Here is a 17,727-nt window from a genome sequence, read left to right as displayed (position 1 = left end):
ATTCCTAGTTCCTCTGTAATATATCTCAAGTCCTAATCTCTGTTCCAAGTGTCTAATTCCTAGTTCCAAGTTCTTCCAGCTCCAAGTCTCAAGTACCAAGTGTCTAATAATAATTGCCTGTCTCGAGTCTCAAGTGCCTACTAAGTACAAGTATCTAATAATTAATAATAATTTCTTCTGTCTGCCTCTCACCTTTTATATGTCTCACTTCTAAGCCATGCCTTTAAGTCATGCCCTTAGGTCTTGTCTCTAAGCCTGATCTCTAAGATCCTTAAGTCACACACCTTTAAGTCTCACACACCCAAGGGAAAATCCTGGGTATCTAAAACAAGATGTTATCAGAGTGTGCTCAGCTGTTGTAGACTATTGTAAACAAGTCTCTTGTCAGGGTATATGACTCAAGATGGCTGCAAGGATGATAGCTGCCTTCTGTCGGCTCCCCACATTTATATATCTGTCTATTTATTTATTGTATTTGCCAATTGTAACAAACTTGATCAAACTAACTAGCGGCCTTGACTGTTGAAGACTATTTCCAGTATTCTGGTTCAGGGGAAGGTTTTTTGTTGGTGAAACTCTATTACACTCACTTCTACTGGGCGCTTCCCCACCTACAAGATTATTTTGCTCAGACTTTGTGCTATGCTGCCCTTGGTGCCTCTCCTGAGACTCCTGTGAAAGTAGCTGGTTGAGGGACTCGTTCCCTCACAACAAGAACGCTTGTGAGTTCACACCTCCATCGTATTTCCTTTTCCTTCCATCATTACTAAGAACTCAAAACACATCCTTTCTCCTCATCCTCGCTGCCTCCACCCCTTAACCAACACATTCCACTTATCTGAACTTTCTATCAAGACTGCCCTTTTCCAATGCTTGGCCCCTTTCCCTCTAACCTCTATCCTGAGTAGGTCTACTGTCTGGGAAAAGTCTCTAAAGGACACGGGCATCACTCTGAAACCTATGGACATACATTAGTAGATGGTGGCTACCTTTGGAGCTGAGTGATAACTAGTGACCCCTTGATGCAGGGAAAGAGCATCACTGAGAGGAGAAGGCTGTGCTGTGGCAGTGTGTGTTGCTGGATAACTGTCCCTTGCTTCTTCATTTTTTTTTTTTTTTTTAATTTTAACAGGGGGAGAAAGGCTTTCCTGGGCCCCCTGGATCTCCTGGCCAGAAAGGATTTCCAGGACCTGAAGGTTTGCCTGGACCACAGGGACCCAAGGTATGTCAGCCTGCAAGCTTGATAAACCCTCTGCCCACTTAACCCATCTCTGTGGCCACCACATAGGCCACTGAGACCGTATAGAGAATCCCCCACCTGGAGGATATAAAACAAATTCTTGGTTTCCTGTCTTAGCTTTCACCCAGCTCACCCACCCAGGCCCTGTGTAGTTTCTGCCTATAAATCTAGCTAAGCTTCTCTTACATGGAAGGAAGAGGTCTTTTCCCCTTTCACCAAAGACCTGCCCTTCCACCTCTGCCCCGACCACTGGGATTCTTATATGACCTTAGTGCAGGAGCATCTCCTTTCTAAGGGATCATGGAACCATGTTTTTGGTATAGACTTTCCTATCTCAGTGCTGAAACATACAAATTTTGCTATGCTTGCATACGACTTCATCTAGATTTTTGTAGGTCCCTGAACCAAAGGATTTTCATCCCCTCCTTGTATTTTCTTTAGGTCAGGTTCTTGAAGGAATAGTTAGAGTGGTACCTGGGCATCTCCCACTCTTCTCCCCTTAGCCAGAGCCACTTTGGCTTTCTTCCCTGAAAGTATTCCTGCAAGCTTCACCAGTGACCTCCAAATGACCATTGTGAAGGGTACTTTTGGGTCCTTTGCCTGACATGAACTTTTGCTTTACTTCAAAGTGTGTGGATCTGGAAACATCTGTCTGCCTTTGGTTTTAGAAGTCCCCTATCCCTGATTCTATGCCTGTCTCCCCATCCACCCATTCCTTTGTGGGGTCTAGCAGCGAGCATCAGGCTCCTAAAATGTGTAGAGGAGCCTGCCAGCCTTCACAATTGTCATGTATTTTTATCCTAAAGACTTTGATACTCAAAGGCCCTTGCTTCAATAAATACCCAAGAGGATTTATTAAATAACCACTGGATCTGCCTATTGTTCCTTCCTTCTGGGGACATTAGCTGGCCAGACACCTGGGCTGTCAGGCATACAAACTCACTCCCCTGACTACTGGCCTCCAACAAGCTGTGAACTAATAAACTATAAAAGATAATTATAATTGATCTCTGTGGAGTCTTTTAAAAATCCCATACTGTATTGACATATACATTAGAATCATTCGTGGAACACTCTAACGATGTATTTTCTCCCTGCCAAGCGCTGGCCCAATCATTCCTCCCTGTATTTCATTTTCCCCACACTTTGACCCTGTGATGCCAGTACACAGAACTCAAGAGGACCCTTGTATTTATCACTTTACTGTAAAAGATGCACATGAACAGACAGGAACACAGGATGCTCTGAAGGTTCTAGTACAGGCACCTCCATCCCCTGGAAGTGAAGTATCTCACTTTCCAGGCCCATGGATGCCCATCAACCCAAAGTTCTCTGTAATCACCTTAAAGCTGGAGGTTCTTGCAAAGGCTTCCTCTGAGGAGACAGGATCCACTCCTAAGCCAGCCTCTGGCTCCCCTGCTCCTTAGATCTTGCTGTTGCCCGAAGTTGGAGTTTCCAGGCTTCTAACCATGGCTTGAGCTTTCTGGTGACCATATGCTCCCTAGCCAAGAACCCATCAAAAATCCCTTCATCGGAAGATGTGTCTCTTGATGTGATAAGGAATTCCAAGGGATTTGGGAACTCTGTAGGAGTCAAATATTAGGACGAGATTCCCAGGTGTTCTCCATCTGTCTATCTTATCCACAGCAGTGCCCTCTCTATCCTTCTCTTCTTCTGATGCTAACTTTGAAACAGCTAGGATAGGGAGATGGCTCAGAGGATAAAGTGTGCTTACCACACAAGCATGAGAGCCTGAGTTCAGATTGGCAGCACCTATGCAAAAGCCAGGCACAGCACTGCACCTCTGTAGCCCCAGGGATGGGAACAGAGAAACAGAGGAGTCCTGGAGCTCACTGCCTGCCAGCCTGAGTTAATACACTCCCGATTCAGTAAGAGACTCCATTTGAAAACATAAGGTGGAGAGTGATAAGGAAAACCCCCACTGCCAAATCTGGCTTCCACATGCACACACACGTAAAACACACACGTATACTCACACGCACACATACACACTTTTAAAACTCAGATTGTGGACTGAAACTGAATTTTCAATTTTCCATTGACTGCTTTCAGGGACTGGGCTTGGATTTCCTTTCATTTCACTGGTGAAGGATTTCTGACACAGGAAACCTGCAGGTAGATTACCTGAGGACTCTTTTTTGGACAGGGTTTCTCTCTGTCCTGGAACTCACAGAGATCTGCCTACCTCTGCCTCCCAACTGCTGGGACTAAAGGCATGTGCCACCAAGGCCCAGCAAGGAGTCCTCTTTTGTTTTACTCTCTGTACTTGATTCTGCTCGCTTGTCTTCAGCACCTCTTCAGGAATACCAGTTACAATGATGATTGTCATCACCGTGGTGCTTCAAGTTACGCCATGAAATCTTATTTTCAGGCATAGCTTATAGATACAGCCCCAAAGGAGTATCTGACCAAAGGCAAAACACAGAGACCATTAAAAACTTGACAAAATATTTTTCGGATTTATAAGCTTCTGTTCCACGTGCTATTTTCTGCAGGAGAAGATTTACAACGGGGAAGTAAATCCTGAAAACCTGTCTTCTTGTCTGCCCTCTGCATAACATAAAACAGCTCCCACAGCGGGTGGGGGGCCGTGGCGTAGACAGCCTTGAAATTGACCTTGCACCCAGGAATTCCACCTCAGAAAGGAATGGCTCACTTTGGCCTTGGCAGTCCAATCTCAGAAGACTCTGTAACAGCCTTTCCAAAAGAAAAGGAAAAAAAAAAAAAAAACTGTGGAATGACGATGAAAATAGCTTCTGAACAATGGCTCTTTCTTAGCAAGCAGCTTAGTTAAAATATTTTCCATGTAAGGTTGTTCGCTATAAAAGGGGCCTCAAACCGAGATCCACTGTGTGCTGGAAGCAGTATCATCTCTGGTGCAGGCCGTCCTCCCTCCTCCCTTATTTACCCGTATGTGTCTGGCACACCTCGATATGAGCTGCTTCTTCGGCACAGAATCTCCAGTCCCCTTTGCTATTGTAACTGGCCTGCGTCCTTATCAGACCTCTGCAGCTGCTTGGCTGATGTGTGTCTCTTACAGGCTCACAGCACTTTCCAATGCAGGAGAACCCCAGCAGAATCCTGTGGAAATGTAGACTGTGTATCAATATGCCTGGAAGGAGGAGATGGCGTGGGGATGTTTGAGACATCTGTACTTGCTGCAAGCTCCCAGGTTGATGCTAAGTCACTGCTCACTGGTTCTTGCTCCCACTTTGAGTAGCAAAGGTTTCCATGCGGTTTTGTTTATCCCTTGATTAGAGGCAGCAAGTGATCAAACTTTATCAAGAACCAAATAATCACGAGAGCAAAACGTTTCAGCGTGGAGACAACTGGGTCCAACTGGTCTTTACTGTACTAACTTTTCCTCTTTCCACTTGGATCTAGGGCTTCCCAGGACTTCCAGGACTCACTGGCCCCAAAGGCATCAGGGTTAGTATTCAACCCATCCATTCCGATTGTTGGCTGAACGTTCTTCTTCTAATGGGAAACATTATTCAAATGTCAGGGAAGAATAAGTGCCATCATGTCCGGCTTCACAGAAAGAGTTTGAGAACAGGAAAACTAACCCACTGGCTGAGGCCACAATAATGGTCACTACTACCTTAGAGACAGTTGTGAACTGATGGGGGGAAGTGTGCAAGAGAACTGTAGGGAGAAGATGCTGTTCCTGATCAAGGTAGGAGTACATATGAAGTGATGTAAGTATGCCAGTCATGCTGGTAGCATCCCAACACTCTAGTGACAAGGCAGGAGGATTGAAAGTTAGGGATGGCATGACTCGAAGAAAGGAAGGAGGGAAATATATATATATATATTCATTCCCCATGCTTTTCACAGAAGACATAAACATTTTACTACATGCAAAATATACACTAAAAATTAATTTCAACCAGGTGTGGTGACTCACTCCTGCAATCTCAGCACTCAAGGCAGGAGGATTGCTATAAGCTCAATGTTGGGCTGCCTAGTGATAGTTCCAGGCTAGCCTGGAACTGTAGAGTGAGACATTGTCTGAAAAAACAAATAATAAAGAATCTCCCACAACCAAAGCAACTCCTTTTTAAAGGTTTTACAAAGTAAAACTTTTCACAGGGAAAGTGCTTGAGGAGCACCTAGCTTGAGTGCTAGTCTGATTACCTGAGTGCAATACTAGGAACCTAGTACTTATATATTAGGAAATATATGGATAGATAGATGAGAGAGAGAGAGAGAGAGAGAGAGAGAGAGAGAGAGAGAGAGAGAGAGGAGATGGGCTGGTAGCCTGCGGTGTACTGCGTGGCAGAAATATCAAAAGATGCCTTGCCTCAACAGGTGAAGAAATAGAATAAACCCCCAAAAAGTTGTTCTCTGACTTCCACAAGTATACCGTAGCATGTATGTCACAAAGAACACACATATGCACACAGATACATACATAGATACGCCATACAGAAACACACTCATGGACACACACACATGCACACACATACACAGACACACACAGACACACACTCTCACCAGTTCTAGAAGTGGAAAGTAGAGGTGCAAAAGCCATAAGCGTCAAGCCAGCCAAGGATATGTACACAGTGCATTTGAGAACAGCCTAGGTGATATACACAGCAAGGCTGACACTCACAAAACAAAACAAAAACATTTAAAAGTTGTGTAAAGGCAAGAGCTACAAAGATTTGTCAAGCCTTTTCTGTTTGTTTTCCTAATCATTTTTTATATACTCAGTACATACTTGCAAACAGCTGAGTACTAACATGGCAAATAATTCCATGTATAGGATGAATATTTTAATTGTTTTTTCTCTCTACCCCTTTCTTATTTTGTTTACTTTTAGGGAATAACTGGATTACCAGGGTTTGCAGGTCCTCCTGGACTTCCAGTAAGTAATGAGAAGTGTGTGTGTGTGTGTGTGTGTGTGTGTGTGTGTGTCTGTCTGTCTGTCTGTCTGTCTGTCTGTCTGTCTGTCTGTTTGTCTGTCTATACATATGTGTCTGTATGTATCTGTGGGTACGAATCTGTATATGTGTGTATGTGTATGAATGTGTGCCTGTGTGTGTGCATGTGTGTCTATGTGTTTCTTTCTGGGTGTCTGCATGTATGTCTGTGTGTGTTTGTGTGTTTGTCTGTGTGTATGCATATGAGTATATGTATCTGTATGTATGTGTGTGTAATTGTGTATGTATATGTGTATATATGTTTGTGTGTGTAATGTGTGTGTATGTGTGCATAATTGTGTATGTATGTATATATGTATGTGTGTGTAGTGTGTGTGTGTAATATGTGTGTATGTATATGCTCACTCATGCTTACTTAATAAAGACTTTAAAATACTCACTCAAGGAAACAGTTTTGACACACTCTTTATAAAAAGAAGCTACACCCCAGGACTGATCATGGCAGAGTGTGGCTCTGTGTGATATATGAGCAGAACTGAGCTGAAGCAATAGAACAGAGAAGAAGCCTGTTAGTGGGATAGAACAATAAAGTACCTCACCTCTGTGTCTATCTCCCCCCAACCCCTTGCCAATCCCTCGATCAGAAGAGCATGTTGTTCAAGTCCATCTTCTGTTTTCTATATTTTTATTTTACCTAAAATATTCACACCTTATTCAACAATCTTTATCTTAGCTTATATGTTTTGTTTGCTATATTTAAACTATATCTAAAAATCTACAATTTAAATTTGTTATGTGAGCATTTAGGCAACCGTTTCTAGCTAATGGCTGTTTCAAATCATCCATCATCTCCCTTGAGTCCTGACATTTTTGCCGAATCGTGGGCCTTGTGATGCTGCCCCTGTCTTTGTCAGTGAGTCTTGCTCTTTTTTCTAGGGCATCCCAGGCCACCCTGGGCCTCGTGGGCTGGCTGGTTTACCAGGCTGCAATGGTTCTAAGGTATGTCCTGCTTGCACAAATGATCAGTGAGACTGTTGCTGAACAAATAAGTCAAGGTGAAGCCAGACTGAAATGGAAGTCCACTTTCCGGAAACATTCTTTTAGTCAGGACCCACAGCATGATTTTGAGTAGAAATTTCTTCCTTTCTCCTTCCATATAGTTTTAAGAGAGTTTTCCAATCAGCTCCCAGACTCTCAACTACCTGCATCAGAGGTTGTAGAGATCAATCAGGGACTAAAGCTTTGAGTGCAAACTTAGTGTCTGGAAAGCAAAGTCTGAGATTGCAGGGCCCACTCGCCACTCTTTTGTCCTAACTAAGCCCTCCTCTCCCCTGAAACAGTAGCCATGAGTGAACTAATTACTAAAGTTCCAAGAAGCAGCAATTAAAAAGTTCTTGGCACAATTAGGCTGCCATTTGTGCACAATTTGAGAAGCAGTAGACCCCGATCTTATTTGCAATTAAGATAATGGATTTCTGGCCTTCTGCCTTCTGATCAGTAGCCATCAGGAATTTGAATTGGTTTGCCTAGATTTGTCACTGCAGAGTTGGGGGAAGAGACTCTATTCTATCACAACTAAGAGTGCTGACAAACTTTCCATGTCTTCTAGGGTGAACAAGGATTCCCAGGCATTCCAGGCACACCAGGCTATGCAGGACCCCCAGTAAGTCTGCATCTCTATGCATCTGTATCACAAGCATAAGATTATGAATGAAAGCAGTCAATTCCATGTACCATGAACACGACTCTCCCTGAGGAAGATGTACTTCAGTGTAAAACGGGGCAGCCCAATGCTACCAAAAAGTCTAATAATACAAGGAATGGTGTCTTGGTCTTAGCACCATGAAGTCATTGCTGACCTTGGAAAGCAATGATTCCATGGCAGGAAGGAACAGGGAGGCATATCTGGAAGTGAGGAATGGGTGGGATGTAAACTTGCAGGCAGGATGAGAGACAGACTGGCTGTACTCAATGAGGGCAGAAGATGATGAAGAAACCATTGGAAGCTGGGATGTGGAAACTGGAGTATGTAAAAAAAAAAAAAACTTGCAAGAATATTATGGGGCCAAGAAGCAAAGTAACAGAGAAGAGACAAGGTCAAGTGTATGGATTTGTTCATCCTTTAGTGGCTAATATGTTGCCTCTTTCCTAGGGTCCTGACGGCTTGAAAGGACAAAAGGTGAGTCCTTTGTCAACTACTGTGATTGAAGGTCTCTAACCATACATATAAAAAGGACTCCAATTGATTAATGAAATATAAACATTACAAACAGACATCATAAACCAGGTCTTCAGATGCCACAGAAATTACAACACAGCACTTTCTCCTATTGAGCAGTTCCTCTGGCTGTTGTCATGGTCTGACGGCCAATTATGTCATCTTTTAAGGAAAGAGGATCTAGGAGAAGGGAACTGATCTCATGTTCGAGACTCCAGGTTCTAGTTCAAGAACTGCTACCAATTCGGGTGTCTTGGGAAATGATTTATTATTCCTAATCCTTCCCTCCTGTCACAGTAAGTTGTTTGAAAAATTAGTACAAAGGAGGGAGGAGGGGCTTGTGAAGCTCCACCTCTACAGGAGGATCTGTAAGCCACTAATGGTTGCTGAGGAAGAGACATTTTCCTCAGTAGCAGTAGTTCATGCTCCATTAATACCCCTTCAGTCATGTTCCTCTAAGAAACCTTAATTAAATTCACTGGCTCACTACACAACACACACAGACACACACACGGGAAACGAAGAGAAAAACATGAAAGTATGGGGGACATACAATCAGCAGCAGGGGTGTGAGCGGGATGGGGGTAATGAGGGGTGAATATGAATTGCATATGTATTATATATACAACTACGTAAATGGCACAGTGAAACTCATCATTATGCAGAATTTATACGTTTTTTTACAAATGCAATTTTGAAAACACTTCTCCAAGTACATACCTTTCCCAAACCCTTTCGTCTTTGAGGAAGTTTGATCTTCAATAAGTGTTTATGGGGGATTTTGAAAAATATGAAGTTGATTGGTGTTGATGCCTGTCTCTGCTTTCAAGGGTGAACCTGCTCGAGGAGAAGACGGGGAATTCAATGGAAAAGGTGACCCTGGGCCTCCAGGGGCTCCGGGCTTCCAGGTACAACACTCCCAGAAGGAGGGTTCAGTCATCTTCATCTTCATCCTCAGATTCTCTCTCCCTCCCTCCTCTCCTCCCTCCTTCCTTCCCTTCAACCCTCCTATCTGCCTGCCTCTTTTCTCTCTTCTCTCCCAATCTACAGTTTCTCCCACCTAGGGTGTTATTCTAACACTGACCTCATTAGAAGGGAAATGTTGTTATGCAAAAATGACATTGTGTGTGTCCTTTAATTTCCTCTTAAGTCTCTGTCACTCAGCTCCTAAGAGTCTTCAGAAAAGAGTACTGCTTGCTCTGTATTCATTGAAATCAAGGCTGGGCAGACACCATGAATCGACTACCACTTAAAACTGGAGTGTTAAAGAACACCCTGGTTTCAATATTTGTACATTACTTTAAAGAGCCTTATTGAAATGTAGCTCCTTCCCCTTGAACATTGAATAGTTTGCTTCACTAGTTCTTTTGTAGCTAGCCTGGAGGTGTTCCATAATAGATCCCATGAGACACAGTTATTTGGGGGTTGTGTATATTTTGTGAGTCAGAAGGTCCCTTAGGTAGATATATTCTACAACTTAACTTAGTTCGGAATTAATGGTGGAAATCTCTGAGAAGAGACTGCATACTTGCCTCAGTAAATCAGAGTTTGAGTTGAAGCTGTGGATTGTCTCACATGGTGACCCAGGCTAACTGATGTAAGCTGTGACATCTGACTAGGAGCATAGGAATGTGGCTAGGGGCTGGGATAGGCTTCTGAGAGACGCATGGAAAGGGATGGCTCTTCATCCTTTGCTAGGGAATCAATCATGCAGAAAGGAGAGTAGTGACCAGAAACATGGGTGTCTCCTGTCAGTGTCTTCTGTGCACTATTTACTGGGCAGGGGCTGAAGATAGTGCTATGCATTTATGTAAAAAGGTTTCTTAAATGGCAGTTATATGGCAGGATTATTTCTAGACTCCAGGGCCCAGATCAGCCAAAAAAAAAAAAAAAAAAAAAAAACAATTCTAAAACTTCTAGTTCTCTCTACATGCTAATGAGTAGACAGAAGAAACATCAATCAATAACTGTACAGTGTTATACAGTAATAGTAATGAATGCTGATCAGAAAAATAATGTAGGGAAGAGAGGTAGAAATATCAACCTAGAAGAAAACCTTTGGATAGACTGAGAAGGAGCACAGGGCTCCAGTGGCAGTCAGTTAACTGGTGACACTGGTCCAGAACAAAGGACACCCTTCTGAGAGGGTCAACCCCAGGGATAGGAGGTGGAAAGAAGGTGTGTCACATGGATAGAAGGGAAACTAGGCAAAAGAGCTGCAGGAGGGAACAGCTCTAAAAAAAGAAGAAACACAATTGTTCAGATACAGGAAGGGAGGGAAAGACAGGGAGGAGAAAGAAAGTGTATGTATGTGTGTGTGTGGGGGGGGGGGGGATCTCTGAAAATTGCCCAAATCAAGAAGTATTACTGGACATGCCCCTGTATTCAATAGCATCAGACATCTCAGTCATCTGTATCCTACATCAATATGTTTGGAACTTACTGTAGTCATTTGCAGTCACTTAGAGGATAGAAAGTATGCCCTTGTGATTTCCTTAATGCCTTACTATGTCTAACTTTGGCATTAGTAGACAAGTACGTTAAATTCATTCTTTTCTGTATCTTCAAGGGTTTTCCAGGACCCCCAGGTTTTCCAGGGCCTGCCGGTCCGCCAGGACCTCCGGGATTTTTTGTGAGTATGAAGTCAAGGATAATATGCACATTGGTGATAGCAGATGTTTTAGAGAATTCTCTGGCTGGCTGAGAGTCCTTCTGTAACTCTTATTTACGGCTTTTTCTAGGGTTTGCCAGGAGCAATGGGACCCAGAGGACCCAAAGTAAGTCTAACTTCCTAATTTGTAACAGTCAGAGCATCCTAGCTAGGCCAAAAGCCTAGCTTACTTCTTTGAGTGGACCACAGTGGGTACCTCCCTGGGAAAACAGGCGGGACAGGACCAGCAGTAACTTAATCCCTGACTTGGAACAATAGAAGAAAGCAAGACTTTCTAACATATTTCTGGTAACTGCTTTATCTCATCAATTCTTACAGTGGGCTGCTTTGCAAAATCCACATGATCTATGTGACTAGATGAAAGTTGACTTCGTTGTGGTCTTTAATCTGAGTACTTTAGGTGTTTCCATTTAAAATTCAAGCTGTAGTTTCAGAATAAGAATATTGAGTGGGGCTGAGCCTCACCAAGGAACTAGTACTAAGCACAGTGTTTCTTACTAATATTAGTGGCCTGATGTACAGGACACTTCCCAGTGGGCTTTCACATTTATTACTTCATTGTCAGATGCACAAAAGCAGTCTCTCTGTCTCTCTCCCATCTATTCCACCCTTGGCTTTTCTGCCGTTAATTTCAGAATCTTAACATTCAGTTACTCATTTCTCTTATTTTTAGCATCACAAATTAGGGCATCAGGAAGTGAAACAGCACAGGAAGTTAGGTAGCCAGGTAGTTAAAGGCTCACCAGGAAGCAGCCAGCCAGTGAAATCAAAACCATTTTTTAGTTGGAAAAATTCTCTCTGGCTGGCTTCCATTCCTCATCCCCAACACTTACACCATCCTTTATCCTCAGTGAGTCACTGGTTTCTTGTACCTTGAAACCACCACTTTTAAAAGAAACACATTGCGGTTCTGTAAAAATAGTAACATAACTTTATAATTTCAAAACTAAGATGAAACTACAAGTCTTCCCTTACAAGGACTGGAACGTTAGTGAGTTCCAATTGTTCATATTTATTTTTTAAACATAGTGGCTGTGTGCAAAGGGGTGTAGTAAAGAAACTGCCAATAAGACTGCTCCACTATTGGGAGGGGGGGTGCGTTTATTCTGCATAACAGAGAAAAATATTCAAAGGCATCTGAAATAGTCCAGAGCAGAGAAAAAAAATAGCAGGCTAGAGAGCTCTGGAGAGAATAATGAATACAGTAAGATAGCAAGAGATAGCTGGGTGGAAGAGAAGGAAAGGAAGGAGGGAGGGAGGGAAGGGAGGATGAAGGACACAGGACGCTTTGTCTTTATAGAAAGAACAGGTATCTGAGAGGCAGAAAGTGTGGGGAGGTGAGAAGGGCCAGGGCTATTGTGGGGGCTTTGAAATAACAAGCACTTATGAGAAGGGACTGAGGGAGCCTGAAGCATGGCTCTGATATGAAACTAGGGGTGCATGTCCATGGAGCCATATGTCCCCTTCTGGGGAAATGACTCCTTTGGGGGACATTTCACAAGTTCCTAAGGGATACTGGCTTCTAACTTCCAGAAATCCTTCTGTAGTCCATCTTGAACTCATTTTTAGACATAGGGACTTCCTGAGACCTAACAATGACATCTCATGTTTTCTTACAGGGTCGCATGGGCGATAACATGATAGGACAAAAAGGAGAAAGGGTATGTGTTAGTGGCTCAGAAGGTGTGAGCCCCCCAGTGCATTTGCCTCTGGTTTATTCACTGGCCATGTTGAAATGAGCACTTTCATGTGCTGTTTGTTATGTGTGAAGCAGAAGAGAAAAGACCTTTGAGAGAGTGGAGCTGATGATGCTGGGACTGATGATGGGGATGATGCTGGGATGATGCTGGGATGATGCTGGGGCTGATGCTGGGATGATGCTGGGCTGATGCTGGGATGATGCTGGGATGATGCTGGGCTGATGCTGGGGATGATGCTGGGATGATGCTGGGATGATGCTGGGGCTGATGCTGGGATGATGCTGGGATGATGCTGGGACTGATGATGAAGCTGATGCTGGGATGATGCTGGGATGATGCTGGGCATGATGCTAGGTACTTCTCATTCTCTGCTGTGTTTATCTTTAGGGTGTGAAAGGATTAACAGGACCTCCTGGGCTGCCAGGAACAGTGATTTTTACACTCATCCGCCCATACAACAAATCGGTAAGTCTGTAGCTCTGTGACTATGAGTGTGCCTTTGTTTCTGGAAAGACATCTTGCTGATTCTTTCTCATTTTTTAGAGTTTTTTTTATTATTTGTTATTTTATTTATTTACGTTTCAAATGTTGTCCCCCTTCCCGGTTTTCTCTCTGCAAACCCTCTATCCTGTCCCTCCTTCCCCTGCCTCTATGAGGTGCTCCCTGACCCACCCACCCACTCCCACTTCACCACCCTAGCATCTCCCTACTCGGGGACATCAGGTCTCCATAGAACCAAGGGCCTCTCCTCCAACTGATGCCAGATAAGGCAATCCTTTGCTACATATGCAGCTGGTGCCATGTGTCCCTCCATGTGTACTCTTTTGTTGGTGGTTTAGTCCTTAGGAATTCTGGGGGGTCAGGTTAGTTGATATTGTTGTTCTTCCTATGAGGTTGCAATCCCCTTCAGCTCCTTTAGTCCTTCCCCTAACTCTTCCATTGGGGACCTTGTGCTCAGTCCAATGGTTGGCTGCAAGCATCTGTATCTATATTGGTCAGGCTCTGGCAGAGCCTCTCAGGGGACAGCTATACCAGGCTCCTGTCAGCAAGTGCTTCTTGGTATCAGCCATAGTGTCTGGGTTTGGTATCTGCAAATGGGATGGGTCCCTAGGTGGGGTGGTCACTCATTATCCCTTACACAGTATGTGTGGCTTTGATACAATAGGATGGCAATGCCCTATAGGCAGAGTAGAGGAGCACTACAATCTAATGGGACCCTTTGCATGGCCTCTGTAACCTCAAGGACACACCCAGTCTTCATCAAGAACACTACTCCATGTCCTTTTTGAGATGGATTGCTTTTTGTTCCTATAGTGGATGGCTAAAAGTGCCCCGGCCGGAGGGGATTTGACAAGACCTTAGAGAAGGGGGCGAAAGAATGATAGAACAAGAAACACAAGGAAGAAGCACCTGTCTGAATGTCTGATCAAATGCTTGAATCTTTATTGTTCGGGTTGTCTTTATAAAGGCAAGCAGGGAGGAGGGTCCGGGTCCAGGGCCATCTGGTAATTGTTAAGTTCTTGCAAGCATTCCTTAGCCCAAACCACTTTCTCAAGCAAGAGGGCATTAAAACATCTGTTAGGCTCAAGTTGCTAATTTTCTCTCCCAGGCAGGAAAGCTGATAAGGTCTTCCTTAAATCAGGCTATCTACTTAACTGACATGTGCTCTCTCAGGAAGAAGGAAGTCTTGGCTCCCAGCATAAAAGGACCAGGATATGGATCTGAACCAAATGCTTGGGAAATTAATACACAGTACCACACACCAATTCAGCCACTAGCCTGCACTTGGAAAGTCTGGGAGGGGGAAGAAATAAAGAATTCAAATAGTAGCAAAGTAATGGAGAAGCTCAAACTCCCCTCTTTGAAAATTATACTTAATTGCTTCTGATAATAATTTAGTTGAGACATGATTTAAACATAAAATATGCTCTTTCAAAAGTATACCCCATGGGTTTTAATTATAACTAGTTTTTAACAATTTTTGTACCATAATATACAGGCTATAATATTCCCTCGTTTATGGTCAACTGAGCGGCTTTTCAATGTTCTCTGAGCTGGACAACCATCACCTCTGCCAGTCTTAGAATATTATCTTTATACTAAGAAGTCCTATAGCCGCCATCTGCCTGTACATAGTGAAAATGACCAGAACAAAACTCAAAGGAGTTCAGAGAAATCATGGTGGGATATAAAATTAAAAAAAAAAAAAAAAAGTTGAAGACTGGGAAGAATGGCCTGAAGAAAACAACTGAATTCTTCAAAGACCATTAGGAAAAAGTGAATTAATGAGCTCTAAAGCATCATTGTTTAAAAAAATTAGTACTTTTTATGTTTACAAAATCTATATCTTAAATACTTGACTTGACAGGAGTGGGGCATGGGATGAGCTGGAAAAAGTAGTGTTCTCTAAAGAATACAGATATTGGAGGAGGTAGGAGGTGACCAACTAAGTGGGATAACAGCTCACATGAACCTGAGTCAATTCCTCACAACAGCATCTGAACACGAAAGTGTTATTCTCAAAAAAGCAATTTTAATGTGTAAGACATGAATGTCTTACTATACTAGAAATGAATGTTCTGTAACAGAAAGCTGGTTTAGTAGGTAAATAAATATAATAATGTAAATAAATATAATGTAATTTGATCCAAAGGATCCTCTCTCTTTTTTGCACTCTTGGCCCATGCTTTATTGTTAAAAACACATACACACAGGTGTAGAGATTCAACTCTCAGAACAGTGTCTTTCCCAAGAGATCAAATTTCTTCCCTGCTTTCCCAAGATTCATAAATTAAGAAGCTGCCTTTTGGAGTGCTTCAAATACTCAGTGAAGTTCTTTCGACATCATCTCGTACACCCTTGGCACCAATGATACAACAGAAGGTACACAGAAAAGCAACCAACAGCAACCCTGCCCTTGAAGGGCAGGAAACAGTAGATTATTTGAATATTCTTGATCTTTTTCATTCCATAGATGGGTGAGTTTAAACTTTGTCCCCAGATTAGTACTGTTGTTTAAGAGTTGACAGCACACTGAGAGAATCCTTGTCTGATCTTTGGGGTGGGGCTACTGGTGCCAGGGATCCAGGGCCCAGGTCTTCTCCAGAGCTACCTCACAAGCACAAAACACATTTTAATTAAGGACATAGCACAGCTTCCCCCAAAGGTGACGAAACTGTTTTGAAAATCAAAACTAACCATAACTACATTCTGACCTTAAAGAGTTTAGAAGTCTAAGCTCTAACAAATACCATATGATGTTTGGTTTTCCTGTGTTATCCATTTCAATTTATTGTAGTGGACGATTAGGGACAGTGCTTAGGACACTGACCTTACACACTTATTGGTTGGCAGATGTAACAGTAACTGACAAAGTATATTCCTACTGGGGATACACAAAGGACTCTTCTTCTTTTAAAGGTTACAACAGTATTAATGTGAGCTCATGTATAAAGTGAGAGTGATGGGAAAGAAGAAGAACCACTGGGCTGTTGTCACGAGACCCAGTGCTGGTTTTCAGGCCTTATTTCACTGGACAGAAGGTATTTCTAAATGCGACTGGCCTCATCTAATTTGCTTGGTTTGTGATAACGGCCTTGAACTGTATTTATGGCAGGACTTCAAGGGAGAGAAAGGAGATAAAGGAGAGAGCGGTGAACCTGGACCTCCTGGACCATCGGTAGGTCATTTCAGTCATTTTGTTCCTGTGACACAGAAAGCAGAACTTTAGTTCCTATCGTTAAGGATATTTTTATTCTTTGACAATTTTATTCACCAATACATTGTCTTGATTATATCCACCCACGACTTCCCTTTCCACTCCCGCTGCTCCTCTGACCCCGCCCCCACCCCCTGACTATGCCCCTACCACCTTCATGCTTTATTCTTTATCAATAACACACCGAGTTCGGTTTGGTCAATCTTCATCTATATTTTGATGAATGTTCAACCTTTAAATATTGATATTCACTAAAACACAAAGCCCAGGGATGTTCTAGATTTTGCCTCTATTTCTGGGAGAAATCTCTGCACTACTTTTTATGTGTGACCTGCCTACAGTTCCGGCTTTTACACATCTATTTAAAACTAATTCTTATTATAAATTTCCTTTTTAGATTATTCAGTTTTAAATATGACCAATAGAAGGAACAAACTATTTTTAATCAATTAAAAAATAAGTCATTTCTAAGGCACTTTATAACTCCAATCATACAGGGGCCACCTGGAGACTCCTATGGATCAGAAAAGGGCGCACCTGGAGAGCCTGGTCCTCGGGTAAGGTGGCAATTCAGCAGCATGTGCAACCCAGGAAAGGCAGAGCTTGGGACTCTTTGGGTTACAGAGTAAGATACTCCATCTAGCTGAATTTTCGTTTGTTTGCTTGCTTGCTTGCTTGCTTGCTTGCTTGCTTGCTTGCTTGCTTGCTTGTTTTAATGTATTTAAGTTTTGGTAGGTGCAATTATTTTTATCTAGAAAGACTAAAACAAACTTCAGGGACTTCAGAAACTGAAAGTTGGGGCAGGACTTTCTCCAGTTCACTTCTGCTCTTCTACTCAGAGTAGGACACCAGCCCTACTCTGTCCAGCAAATGACGGTTGTCAGTGAAAAGGTGCAAGGAATGAGGTAGAGGCCCAGACAACTTCATGCTAATGACATCTAAGGAAAAACTACAGCCATACGCACTCACGCACGTGAGCGCGCACGTGCACACACACACACACACACACACACACACACACACACACACACACGCACAGAGGGCTCAGGATCAGATTGACCTAGCTTGCTCATTTGTCTTGCTCTACAACAATGGCTGTGGCCAAAGGGGAAAGATCTTTGATTGGCTAGTCAGTGAGCTCCTGTGAGTGACAGCTCACCAGGGCCAGTCAGAGTGAAGACAGAACACTCCCAAAGGAAATAGGGGATAGTGTGTCTATAAGTGGGGTGCTGAGAACAGACACAACAGGGCCCAGTTCCTCCCACTCAGCTCC

At 43.1% G+C, this 17,727-nt stretch overlaps 1 protein-coding gene and 1 long non-coding RNA gene across 3 annotated transcripts in view; one reads left to right on the top strand and one right to left on the bottom strand.

Moving 5' to 3' along the window:
• Col4a3 (collagen type IV alpha 3 chain) overlaps window positions 1–17,727 on the top strand; it is a 123,143-nt gene that overhangs the window by 51,632 nt on the left and 53,784 nt on the right. Inside the window, exons 3-15 of one of the 2 annotated variants that reach the window (XM_034521054.2) lie at window positions 1,133–1,222; window positions 4,646–4,690; window positions 6,087–6,131; window positions 7,084–7,146; window positions 7,757–7,810; window positions 8,300–8,326; window positions 9,196–9,273; window positions 10,935–10,997; window positions 11,107–11,142; window positions 12,656–12,697; window positions 13,124–13,201; window positions 16,353–16,415; window positions 16,952–17,011. In XM_034521054.2, the coding sequence (XP_034376945.1) occupies window positions 1,133–1,222; window positions 4,646–4,690; window positions 6,087–6,131; window positions 7,084–7,146; window positions 7,757–7,810; window positions 8,300–8,326; window positions 9,196–9,273; window positions 10,935–10,997; window positions 11,107–11,142; window positions 12,656–12,697; window positions 13,124–13,201; window positions 16,353–16,415; window positions 16,952–17,011 (744 nt within the window). Of the gene's footprint in view, window positions 1–1,132; window positions 1,223–4,645; window positions 4,691–6,086; window positions 6,132–7,083; window positions 7,147–7,756; window positions 7,811–8,299; window positions 8,327–9,195; window positions 9,274–10,934; window positions 10,998–11,106; window positions 11,143–12,655; window positions 12,698–13,123; window positions 13,202–16,352; window positions 16,416–16,951; window positions 17,012–17,727 lie in introns of those variants that run through there. The other variant, XM_076914918.1, reaches the window with a different exon arrangement.
• The window catches only part of LOC143434828 (uncharacterized), a 34,795-nt gene continuing 31,219 nt past the window's right edge, over window positions 14,152–17,727 (bottom strand). Inside the window, exon 4 of the long non-coding RNA XR_013104626.1 lies at window positions 14,152–16,440. This is a non-coding gene — a long non-coding RNA (uncharacterized LOC143434828). The remainder of the gene's footprint in view (window positions 16,441–17,727) is intronic.

The sequence above is a fragment of the Arvicanthis niloticus genome, chromosome 17 (genome assembly GCF_011762505.2).
Source record: "Arvicanthis niloticus isolate mArvNil1 chromosome 17, mArvNil1.pat.X, whole genome shotgun sequence".
Taxonomy (NCBI): Eukaryota; Metazoa; Chordata; class Mammalia; order Rodentia; family Muridae; genus Arvicanthis; species Arvicanthis niloticus.
This window is presented reverse-complemented; position numbering and strand designations above follow the sequence as displayed.